The 13,122-nt window shown below is 36.7% G+C and overlaps 1 protein-coding gene across 2 annotated transcripts in view; it reads left to right on the top strand.

Annotated features, from left to right (window-relative positions):
* Positions 1–1,943: 1,943 nt before the first annotated feature.
* Positions 1,944–13,122, top strand: part of NDUFS4 (NADH:ubiquinone oxidoreductase subunit S4) — a 112,240-nt gene continuing 101,061 nt past the window's right edge. Inside the window, exon 1 of one of the 2 annotated variants that reach the window (XM_045438183.1) lies at positions 1,944–2,072. In XM_045438183.1, the coding sequence (XP_045294139.1) occupies positions 1,975–2,072 (98 nt within the window). In that variant the 5' untranslated portion in view covers positions 1,944–1,974. Of the gene's footprint in view, positions 2,073–12,360; positions 12,467–13,122 lie in introns of those variants that run through there. The other variant, XM_045438192.1, reaches the window with a different exon arrangement.

Here is a 13,122-nt window from a genome sequence, read left to right as displayed (position 1 = left end):
TTTTTTCAATAAGTACAGTACTGTAAATGAATTTTCTCTTCCTAATGATTTTATATTTTCCTTTTAAAACAAACTATTTTTTTAAGTAAATTCTATAGCTAACATAGGGCTCAAACTCACAAGGAGTTCTTAATAATATTTTTTTCTCCAGCTTACTTTATTGTAACAATACAGTATAAACTATACAAAATATGTGTTAATTGTTTATGTCACTGGTAAGTCTTCTGATCAATAGTAGGCTATTAGTAGTTGAGCTTTGAGGAGTCAAAAATTGTATGTGGACTTTCAACTGTGCAGGTCCCCTGAGCCCCTGCATTGTTCAAAGGCCAAATGAACGGTGACCAAGAGTTGTAACTTGGGAGTTACTATAAAATGGTAGCACTCTGGAGATCTTTGTGGTTTTGAAATAATTCTGAATCTTGATTGTGGTAGTGGTGTCATGAATTAACACATGTGATAGAATGATACAGGACTATCCCAACATTTTACATCAATGTCAATCTTTGGCTTTAGTATGTACTAGAGTTATGGAAGATACAATCCATGGGAGAAACTGGCTAAAAAATCTGTACTATTTTTGCAACTTCTTGTGAAATCTATAATTGTTTCAAAATAAAAACTTTAAAAGAAAATTCCCTCTGAGACATTTTTCCTTTGCCTTCCTTCATATTTCTGTTCATTTCCCTTTTCCCTTGACATGGCTTTCTCTCCTTAGAGCTAGGTGTAAGGTGCTACAGTGTTGAATCTCTTTCTTTTCCTTCTTTCCTTATGTATTTTCTTTTAATTCGTCATAATGCAGAACCAAGTTATCCCCCATCTTCCTGTTAATCCTCTTCTTTTAATTTTTTTTTTTTTCAACGTTTATTTATTTTTGGGACAGAGAGAGACAGAGCATGAACGGGGGAGGGGCAGAGAGAGAGGGAGACACAGAATTGGAAACAGGCTCCAGGCTCCGAGCCATCAGCCCAGAGCCTGATGCGGGGCTCGAACTCACGGACCGCGAGATCGTGACCTGGCTGAAGTCGGATGCTTAACCGACTGCGCCACCCAGGCGCCCCAATCCTCTTCTTTTAATAAATGTTATGTTTCCAAGGGCTTAATGTTAAAAGCAGGAATCTTAAAAAAAAAAAAATCTCTTTAAAAACAAAACCCCACAAACTAACCTTTTATTTTCAATAATTCAGTTAATCGTTTTTAAGGTCAGTAGCTTACAATACAAGGATGTTTCCAACACTTGTCTCAGAAGATAATTTTTGTTTTATATACATGAAGCATTAATAATATTCTTGGTGTGTACGTATTATGATAGCACAATCAGAATTTACCCGGAAGGCAGGGGATTTCAAATATTGTGTTCTATTAGTTATTCATATGAACCTACATGTCAAAAAAATAATCCTTTTCCGGGCCATGTGTCCAAACTGGAAAATATGATCGTTACAACTAGACAACATCAAACTAAATACAGCCCTTTCCTGAGGGCTTGCATACTGAATCTGGCAACACTTTGGAAAAGTACTACTTTAGGTTCTCAAGAACCCAAAGAGCCCTCTGGCTCTTCCAGTGGGCTCAGCCCTAAATATGCTCAGCCCTTTGAAAAAATTATGAGTTGCAGGTGTTTAAAATTTCCATGTTTTTTGCGTTTCTGTGTGTGTATGTGTGTGTGTGGGGGGGGGGGGGAGGGTTCTTTTCATTGAATAACCAGTAAACAACCAGTCCTAGCAACAAACAAGGATTACAATTTGTGGAGGTAATATTTACAGAATGCACTGCTGCATTTTCTTCCATTCATTTTCCTTCTTATCTCTTTCAATCAAACCTATTACCTCTTTTCTGAACTCCAGCATTTAACAAAACGCCAAAAAATAATGAAATTAACAAAAGCCCACTTCATTACGATGTAGCCCCAGAAGCTTGAGAACGAAGGAAGTTTGTCCCTTCCGGTGATCCGTTCTGGCGTTTGCCTGCAGCAAGATGGCGGCGGTCTCAATGTCAGTGGCGCTGAAGCAAATGTTGTGGGGGAAAAGGGCAGTGGCTGTAGCGGCCATTTCCGCTTCCAGGGTTCCTACCAGGTAACAGGATTGTCAGGCTTCTTCTTCAAGCTTCTGGGGTCTCTCCACTTTTGGGGAGGTCTCTGCTGGCTGGGTTCCGGAGAAGGCCTCTGGGAAAGCGTTCTCTGCTGACCCTTTCCTCCGGAGAGGGCGGTTGGATTTGGGACTAGCTGCTTTTCAGGGGCACTGGCCAGGCGAGTGGGGGTGTGAATGCGGGGATGAGGGGAGGAGGACCTCTGGTTTCTTGGAAACTTTGGGACTATTGCTGTGAGAGAGGGTCTGTGGGGTGGGGTTGTCTCCAGGGCTGAGAGCCGAGCCCTAGCCCCCAGAGAAGGGGAGGAGTCTCACTGGTTTTTCTCCCCACTTTACGCACCCCCTCCGTTTTTCACCTGTTTGTCCATCACTCCAGGCCTTGTTGGGGTTAAATCCCTCTTTCCCTTACATGGCTTTAAGTGGTATTAGTGGGTTTCTGAACAGAAAGATTGTTTTATTCATCAGCCTGCTTGGTTGGAATTCAATGTTAGTGAGCATACCATTGCTAGTAATATTGGAAGGTAATTTTTAAAAGGCTGGTGGTAATGCCGGGAGGTTTCCTATCAAGAATTTTATTAAAGCTTCACAATAATTCAGAGATTGTTGCTGTTGTTTTGCTTTGAGCGTTTTTGTGATGGTGCTTTTTTTTCCTGACTGCATTAATCCTCGATTTCCCTCTTAACGCGAATTTTCCTGACTGTGGTACTAACACAATAGCATGTAAACACGGTAGTGTGTTTATCTGCAAAGCATTATGTTTTATCGCTATTTCGCTGCCTATTATAAATCAGGGCATGTATTGAATGCCCTTTGCATGCTCTGGAGACTACACTGAGTGCTTAGAATAACACGGGAAGACTGCAGGGACAGATGGGGGTGGTTAAAAATTGAGGGTCTAGTCAAATACTAATTAATTTAGTGTTAAATATAAAGGGAATCCCGAGCGTTAGAACTAGAGTTAATTAGAAAGGATTTGTGAGGTAAATTTTATTAAGGTTTTAGTGTGTTGGGGCGGGGGGAGAAGAATGTCCTGAATAGGGTCAGTGGCTTATGAAAAGCTTTGAAGGTAATAGTGGATACATACATAATATATTTGTTGAAAAATAACGATGCTAAGATTGGGGAAAGGAAAAAAAAAATTGTAGTGAACTATTGTACATATGAAGACTTGAAGAATGGGAAGTGTTTCTCTAAATAAAATACCCTACTGGTTGACTTAGGGCTGTAAGAGAGGTGATCCAAGTTAGTTCTTGTTCTCCTAGACATTATGGAGAATAATTTTGCGTTCCCAAGTAATAATGTATTCACAGTAGCCCTAGAACTCAAAACAGAGTTGAAGGGGCCACTGGTGCATGGCTAATTAAGACATGACTGTGTATCTAACTAAATTCTATATCTAAGTCAGCCATTTTGTCGGCAGTTATTGTAGTTGAAGTTAAGATACTGGATTTTAGAAACTGATGATAACTAGTACTACTTACGCAAATTTGAAGAGTTTCTGTTTGCAAATGTGTTAGAGATTTGAAAATAAAATATTAAATTATGTAAAGTGATCTTTGTTTCACACTTTAAAAAACGTAAAAGACAAAGAAAACAAATTTTAACCACAAGTCAAATGACACATTTATTTGCCTTTTAAAAATTTTATTTTTTTAGTAATCTCTACACCCAGTGTGGGGCTGGAACTCACAATCCTGAGACCAGGAGTCACATGCTCTACTGACTGAGCTAGCCAGGTGCCCCCATTTATTTGCTTTCTGTAACACATTTTTTTGTCCAGAGAACTAGTGATGTTCATCTCCCCTTGAGGGAAATTTATGGCCCTTCTCTCTTACTTATTATTGGCTTTTCATCCTTAAGCATTGTCTTTCCATTATGTTTTGAAGGTAATGAGGATCTGAAAAGGTTGTGTGTGGAAAGAGTACCAATTAATAGGATAATGTAAATCTATAATTCATTTTATTGTAATGCTTAGAAAACATTTGCAAATAATGTAACCTTTCAGATCACTTGAATACAATGAAGGGTAGAATCAGTAAGGCAGTTGGTAAGGAGGGAGTAGTGAACAAATACTGAAGACAGTGTGAGTAGAAGGAAAGAAGCTGTTACATTAACTTGTATGAAATTACAGTGTATTAGTACAAAACCAGAGTAAACCAAAAAAACCCAACAACATACACACAAGGAGAAAAATTGTTTAAACAGTGTAGATGATTCCGTTGATCTAGTTACTGAGCTTATGTTCCAGAGTGAGTCTCAGTTTCCACGTGCTTCTCATTTCTCTGGACTGAATGAGAAGGGGGAAAAACCGGATAAATGGCCCACATTTATTCTTACTTTCCCTGACTTTCTGGCAGAATTGTCCAGGGTGAGTTTAACTATTTAGGATTTTAATCTAAAAGCTAGATAAAATGGTGCTCTTTCAAAATAGCAATACTTCGGACTCCATGTTTGATACAGTGTTTTTTGTTCTGTTTTGTTTTTTTAACCTATTTGTGTATTGCCTAGCCCTGTTTCATCACTTTTCAATTTGAACTGAATCTTGTGTTTACCTCAAACACAGTTCCTTAGGGTCTGCATAGGGTCTTAATTAATGACTGTGGTGAGGACTAAGTGTATAGACTTTTTTTTTTTTTAAGTTTATTTATTTATTTTGAGAGTGAGAGCACGAGCTGGGGAGGGGCAGAGAGAGAGAGAAGGAGAGAGAGAAAATCCTAAGCAGGCTCCACACTGTCAGCACAGAGCCCATCACAGGGCTCAAACTCATGAACCATTAGATCATGCCCTGAGCCTGAGCCAAAATCAAGAGTCGGATGCTTAACCACCTGAGACACTCAGGTGCCCCATGTCTGGATCTTTTTTGTGAGCCTTATTTTGTGTTTCAATCTCTGGCTCTATTGTGTCACACTATTTCTTTTTTCAGCATTAGATAAGCCAGGAACCTTCAGTGAGTAAGATGTGCTAAAGTTGACAGTCCTAAGGTTGACAAGGGTTCTGTGTATATTACACCTTACTGGGAAACTGAGCCCAAATTTGAGAAACATTTAGGACATTTAAAGCCAGTTATTGGCTTCTACTTCAGATAAGATGGATAAATTCCTCTCTGAAAAGCAGCTACTTTTGCTGTCTTTGAAATATATCAAAGCCAAGTTTAGTGAGCTTGAAATATTTCTAAAATACCCTTTAATAGGTTTAATTCTTTTGCTTATTTTTCTCATTAAGAAATACCCATAATGGTTCATGAGGTTTCAGCAGTAGTAGAGATCTTTGTTGAGTTCTTAGGAGAATTAAATAATTTAATACTAATGAATATTAAAATAGTATCTGGCACATAGTAAACTTTACCTAAATAAACACTATTATTGGTTTGAATAGCCTGAGTATTTTTCTTTTCATTAATCTTGGTGATAGATATTGTGGTAGATGGTAGTATTGTTGAAAATATTTGCTTCCGTTTTCTGTGACAAGATTATACATTGCTGCTCCATTAGTCAAGTGATTTGTTTTGGCCAATGAAATGTTACTGGCAACAATATGCCATGTCAAGCAGAAGCTTTAAGAGCTGTCCCATGTTTTGCCATGTCCCTTTTCCCTTCGCCTATAGGATAGACATTTTAGGTGGGATTTTTTTTCTTTTAGTCTAGATCCTGGAATGAAGATCACATGGAGCAAAGCTAGAAGCTGATTCTTACAGGTTATATAAAATATAAAGTGACTAAGAAATAAATCTTTGGGACGCCTGGGTGGCTCAGTCGGTTAAGCATCCAATTTCAGCTCAGGTCATGATCTCACAGTTCATGGGTTCAAGCCCTGCATTGGGCTCTGTGCTGATAGCTCGGAGCCTGGAGGCTGCTTCCGATTCTGTGTCTCCCTCTCTCTCTCTGTTCCTCCCCCACTCATGTGCGTGCGCTCTCTCTCTCTCTCTCTCCCTCTCTCTCTCTGTGTCAATCTCTCTCTCTCTCTCTCTCTGTCAAAAATAAATAAACGTTAAAAAAATAAAAAGAAATCTTTGTTGTGAGTTACAAAAATGTTTGAATTTTTGGTTGCCTCAACATAACCTATATTGACCTTTTTTACACACACACGCATGCATGCAAATGAGCAGGTTTTAGCACATGGACTAATGTATCAGTGAGGTCACAGGCTTTTGGAGGGCTGGAAAAAATTTTTATTTATTTTTGTATACTTGATGGCACCTAGTGGAATGGTTCACAAATAATAGTAAATGTTGATCACGTACGTGAGTAAATACGTATTTAGAGATGTGTGATTGTGAGGAAAAGCAGGAAGCCATAGGTGGTATTTCTGTTAATAGCTTCATCAGTGAAAGCCAAATACTAACCTACATAAGTGTGAATATAAAGTATCTACTACATATATTCTTTTCTAATTACTTGCAGTGGTCTGAGATTAAAATATTGACCTGAAACTCTTAACATCTGGATTGAAGTTGACTTATGAATAGATTTTTTTTGTACTCAGAAATTTCTTTGACAAGTGTCCTGACTCTTTTGTATTCAAATTTTATAAAGAGGTAGAAATGAATTTATTTGGGAAAGGGTGTTCATGGAACATGATAACTTTCTTGGCATAATAGTAACTAAATGTGATTATCAGACTTGCCTTCTGGAAGTTATTTTACAGGAAGTTTTTAAAAATTAATGATACATTGAGCTTAATGGAGAAAGAAGATGCAACTTGGTTCCTTTGTTAGACATGTTTGAAGAAGTTTCTGGGCATGGGTGAATATAGAACAAGACTATTTCACATGGAAAAGCTTCTAAAATATATCCCTTGGTTGTCTAAAGTTGAGAATCATTTTTATAGTATTTGTTCTGAGCACAAATTAATAGGTGACCTTTATTTCTCGTTGTGTATTAGCCACTGTGTATTAGCCAGTGACTTTACCTGCATTATCTTACATATTTCTCACAGTGACCCTATGAACTTAGGTGTTATTTTTCTCATTTTTCAGATGAGGAAACATTTTAAAATTTACATTGCTAGGAAATAGTCTGGTTTAGCAGCCAAGGAACATGTTGACTTTAGTAATGAGAAGTATATGTCTGCTAAGAGTAAAACCTCAGTGTCTTCTCTGTTTTTCTTTTAGCAGGATGTCTTTATTTGAGAAACTATCTGATGCTCTTTACTTTCACTGTTCCTTTTTGTACAGTGACAGTCTCCAAATGAGGAATTTGTTTTCTTTTTTTTGTAATAAGGATTTTCCCCCTAAGTTTGGTAATTATTTTTGCTGAGAAACTTTGTATATGTGACTTGATTATGATACTTTCTTACCCCCTTAAACAAAATGCAAGTAATACATGTTTTAAACAAGGTAAATGGAATCTATTTTTCTTTTTTTCTTACTCCAGTGATCATTAGGAAAAAGTTATTGTATTCTGATGCCTTTAAAAACTATCAAGTGTCTGCTATACTTTCTGAGTTCTTTGTCTGCTTTTTAATAGTGTTATTGTGTCCTTCCTTGACTGGTCTGCCTCTCTTTAGCAGTTTCACTACCCTTTTTCATTTATCATGAGTTTGAATACCAACCAAGTAAACCTGTTAGGATTTGAGTAAAATAAAGTAGGCTTAATGAAGCTCTGATGATGGCTGAAATTTACTTTGTTGCGATTAAAACCTTAAGCTTTTTTAAGGTTGACGGATAATTACATACAATACATGAGCTCCTATTATAACTTTTCTTTTTTAGTTTGCAGTGTCCAAAGACCCTGATGGAACTTTATTGTACCTGAATTTTGGAGTGGCCAGGTTCTTGACAGTGACTTTCATCTAAATATTTTTATAGTTTAGCAAACTATTCTAATTCTTTTGCCTTTTATGTAGTGGCATGAGAGCAATTCAGAATTCCTGTTTCAAATTTTCTTTCTTTTGTCTTATTTTGATAGGTGAATACAACCTTAGGTTCTTTAGAACTAGTTAGTTGCTCAAATGTGACCTTTTTGCATTGACTTAATTTTTTTCCTTTATGGGATCATGCTTCAGTTTAGTGGTTTTTTAAACCCTTGCTGTACATCAGAATCACCTGTTGTGTGCATAAAAAATTCAGATGCCTTGGCCCCAATATGTATTAGTTCAGTAAGTTTAACTTGAGGCTTAACTCTGGTGATTCTGATGGGAAGCTAGGTCCGAAAATTACCATTTGTGTGTTTTAAAATAGTTTCCATGCTATATCATGAAAGACTTCAAAATGCATTTTTCCTTGGGGGTCGGGTGGAGATTTCCAGAAACAAACAAAAATTCTTCCATCTTTGCACATTTCCCTAATCTAAATTAAGCTTTATGCTTTTCACCCATGCACTGGATGGAAGCTTTTTCTTGGAGAAATTTTCCTTTGAGGGAGAGCAGGCATTTTGGTAATTTTGGAGAAAGCAGGCCATGTTACTCGCTCTCTAGAGACTCTTGTTCTTCCTTTTGGAAGAGCTCAGGTTTAATATAGCGCAGCTGTTGAACTCTGCCCTTCAAAGTTTTAAGAAGAAAGTGTTTTATCCTTTAAAATGGAAATGCCTTTTTTAGGGAGGTGGTCTTTGGCTGGATATAGTTCTCTAAGAAAGTTGCATGCTTTTCTAGAGTTCTTTTGTTTCAGTGATTTCTTAGAATTGTTTCAGATGTTGAGGGCACAGTCTCAGAGTAAAAATCTGGCTGCTTTGTAATATGTTTTGCTGTATCCTTAACAAAGCTAGATGAAGAGTTTATTTCTTTGTGTTTTCTAGGACTCGAAAATATGTTCTTTCCTTTATTCAGCCACTCTATACATAAGTAAATGGTCCTTGAATAGGGTTTACTAGACAAAAGATCCTGTTCTAGATGACTGTTCAGCAAGCCATATGCTTCTCCTAAAAATGTCAGTCTGTCTTGATGAGCTTTAAAGTGAATACAGATGTTTTGGCTCTTTTGAGGACTACCACTTTTTGTGTGGAAAGAGCACTTCTTTTTCAGGAGATTTCTTCAATATACTTACAGAAATTTGCATGAAATTTATATTTATAACTTTTGTCTTTTAAGTCTAATGAAATTAGATTCAATTAGGCATTAATAATTTGAGTTTAATTTTAATATCCTTAGTATAAATGAGATTTGGGAAAATAAAATAGATCTCAATATGGCTTTTGTTAAGATTTTGTACTTATTTAGTCTTTTTAAAAATTTGGAACTCAAATTTTTACCTTGTAATATTTACCTTTATGCAATGAAAGGTGATATTTTGGCAGGAAGGGTTACCTTTTTAGATGTTCAATACCTTTTACTTTGCTAGGTTAATGCTAGAAGTACTAGTCATTAGATTCATACAGTGTTTGACTTGGGAGAAAACTCTAGGATATTCCTGCCTGACCTCTTGTGTATGCAGGAATCTCTAGAATTTCCTGTTTCTTGATTATCTAACACTTGAGGAATAAATGGTAAATTTCTGGTAACCCTAGAAAACGTTCTACTTTTAGATTCGTTGGTAAGTGATATTCCCTTTAATACTGTGTAGAAAAATTCTAACCCCCATGCATATGTCAGCCTTTCAGATAATTTGAGATATTTGTCATTACTCATTCTCCCCTTTAAGTGTATGCTCTAGACTTAGCATATATTGTGTGTTGTTTTGTTTTTTTACCCTTTATTAATTTATTACCAGATTCCTTAATGATTTACTACCTCTTGGTACTCCTTAGGATATATTCCATTTTGCCAATATCTTTCTTTGAGCTGTATACTGTTAACTAAATGAAATTACCAGAGGTGATGACTTAGTGAGTTGAAATTGAATTAAAGAGAAAAGTTGACTTTAAGTCAGAATTTAAAAATTTTTATTTTTAAAATTATAAAGAAAAATTCAATTTTTCCTTTTGGTGAACAGTTTTTAGAATTTCATACATGTATAGATTTGTGTAATCACCACAGTAGTCAGGGTACAGAATATTGAAAGAACTCATCACCCTGAAAGACTCCATCACCCTGAAAGACTCCCTCATGTTATCCCTCCTGACTCTAGACCCTGGCAGTAAGTTATCTTTTCTTCATCTCCATAGTTTTGTAGTTTTGAGAGTATAATATAAGTGGAACCAGGCAGTATACAATCTTGTGAAGATTGGTGTCTTTCACTCAACATAATGCCTTTGAGATTACCTAAGTTGTTGTGTGTATCTATAGTTTATTCTTTTTTATGGCTAAGTGGTACATATTTTGTGGATGTACCACACAATTTATCCATTCACCCCTTGAAGGACCAAATGTCCTTATTTTTGGTTTTTAATACTTGTAAGTAGAGCCACTATAGTAAATACTTGTGTACAGGAGTTGTATGAACATGATTTCATTTTTCTAGAGTAGCTACCCGGGAGGGAGATTCCTGGGTCATTGATAGTATTTGTTTAATTTTATAAGATACTAATAAACCATTTTCCACAGTGGTTGTATCATTTTCCTTTTTCACTAGCAATGTATGAAAGTTTTGTCACTCTGTGTCTCATTAACAGTGATATTGTCAGTATTTTTTAATTTAGCCATTTTAATAGATGTATAATGATATTTCATTGTGGCTCTTTTTTTTTTTTTTATGTTTATTTTTGAGAAAGAAAGTGAGCAGGGGAGGGGCAGAGAGAGTGGGTGACAGAGGATCCTAAGCAGGCTCTGTGCTGTCTGCTCCGGAGCTTGAACTCACGAACTGTGAGATCATGACCTGAGCTGAAGTTGGACACTTAACCAACTAAGCTACCCAAGTTTGTGTTTTTTTAAATAACAGTTTCATTGAGATATAATTTATATTCCATAAAATTCACTCACATAAAGTAAAATTTGATGGTTGTTAGTATATTCACAGTGTTGTACAACCATTCATAGCCAATTGTAGAACATTTTTATGACCCCCAAAAGAAACTCTGTGCCCACTAGCTTTTACTTCTGTTTCTCCCTTTCCCCCAGTCTTAGGCAACCAAGAATCTACTTCCCGTGTCTGTAGATTTGCCAGCTCTGGACATTTCATACAAATGGAATCACATATGATCTTTTGTGACTAGCTTCTTTTACTTAGCATAATGTTTTCAAGGTTTATCCAAGTTGTGGCATCTATCAATACTTTATTTCTGTTTATTGATAAATAATATTCCATTGTATGGACATACCACATTTTATTTATCCATTAGTTGATGGGCATTGGGGTGGTTTCCACTTTTGATTATTAATGAGTAATGACCTATGAAACATTTGTGTATAAGTTTTTGTTGTACATATGTTTTTATTCTTTCGGGGATATACAGAAGAGTTGAATTGCTGGATAATGTTGTAACTCTCTGTTTAGTCTTTTGATTAACTGCCAGACTCTTTTTCCAAAGTGGCTGCACCATTTTACATTCCCATCAAGAGTAAATGAGGGTTCAGTGTCTTCACAACCTTGCTGACACTTGTTATTGTCTTCTTTATTATAACCATCCTAGTGAGTGTGAAGTGGTATCCGGTGGTTTTTATTTGTATTTCCATGATGGCTAACTCATTGTGGTTTATATCTGTTTCCCTAATGGCTAATGATGTTGAACTTTGGGGAAGTGTTTATTTATATATTTTGCCTATTTTTTAATTGGGCTGTTTGTTTTTTTATTGTTGAGCTCTGAGAGTTCTTAAACTATTCTGGATATAAGTCTTTTGTCATATATGTGGTTTGTAAATATTTTGTCCCAATCTGTAGCTTTTCTTCTTTTAACTGTATCTTTTACAGAGTAAAAGTTTTAATTTATTTAAAGTCCAACTTACCAGTCTTTTTTTTTAGTGGATAGTACTTTTGTTGTCCAAAGAACTCTGCTAAACCCTGTCAGCGAGCCCTCTTGCTCAACTATAGACCCCAACAGTTACTTCTTATTGTACTTTCTTGAGGCCTTGACAAAGAATTTTGCAATGACCTAAACATTCCAACCACCAGACCAGAAGAGCCCAGATAGCTGTGGAATGCCTAGAAGACCACACCTCACCCATCCCCTTCTAGCCCATGATCATAGGCTAAACACATACTGACCCCTACTCATAGTCACACACTCTTTGCCTCTCGAACTTACTCCTCTGAACTCTCTCTTCAAAACTCTAGGTGTCCATCTTGCTGGTAGAGGTGGATTGTTAAGGCTCAAGCCTGCCATCTCCCATGGCTGCTGAAATAAATGTCTCCCTTTCTCTTTTCCAAACCCTTGTCTGTAGAGTTATTGGCTTCTCTTGTCGAGTTTATCCCAATTTGTTTGCCAATAGTGTCAACATAACCAATTAGCAATACCTCTGATTTGTCCAGGCCCCTCAGGATTCCCTGGAAGGAACAGAAGGCTGTTGAAGCTCCAGGGTTTACCCGTTTCCTGAGTTTCCTGAGTTTGCAGCTGTATGTTTGGGAGCAACCGCAGGTTGAAGATTTTTTTGTATTCTCAAAGTTTTGAAGTTTAATATTTTACATTCAGATCTATGATCCATTTTGAGTGAATTTTGTATGAAGTGTGAGATTTAATTTGAGGTTAATTTTTTTTGCATGTGAGTATACACTTGTTTAACACCATTTTGTGTTTACTGTGAAGACTATCTTTTTGTTTCTGTTTTTTTAAGGCGTTATTTTTAAGTAATCTCTACAACTGATGAATTTACAACCCCAAGATGAAGAGTTGTGTGCTCTACTGATTGAGTGAGCCAGGCGCCCCTAAAGACCATTTGTTTTCAGGAGTGCCTGGGTGGCTCGGTTGAGCATCCGACTCTGGCTCAGATCATGATCTCACAGTTTGTGGCTTTGAGCCCCATGTCGGGCTCTGTGCTGACAGCTCAGAGTCTGGATCCTGCTTCGGATTCTGTGTCTCCCTGCCCCTTCCCTGCTCGTGCTCTGTCTCTCTCAAAAATAAATAAACATTTAAAAAAAAAAAAAAAAAGACCATTCTTTTTCCATTGAATTGATTTTGTACCTTTGTCAGCAATCATTTGGTTATATCTGTCTGGGTCTGTTCTTGTATTCTTTATTGTGTTGCATTGATCTAAATCCCTTTGCCACTACCACACAGTTTTGATTACTATAGCT

Source organism: Leopardus geoffroyi, chromosome A1 (genome assembly GCF_018350155.1).
Source record: "Leopardus geoffroyi isolate Oge1 chromosome A1, O.geoffroyi_Oge1_pat1.0, whole genome shotgun sequence".
Classification (NCBI taxonomy): domain Eukaryota; kingdom Metazoa; phylum Chordata; class Mammalia; order Carnivora; family Felidae; genus Leopardus; species Leopardus geoffroyi.
The sequence above is the reverse complement of the archived record's forward strand: the minus strand, read 5'-3'. Positions and strand labels throughout refer to the sequence as shown.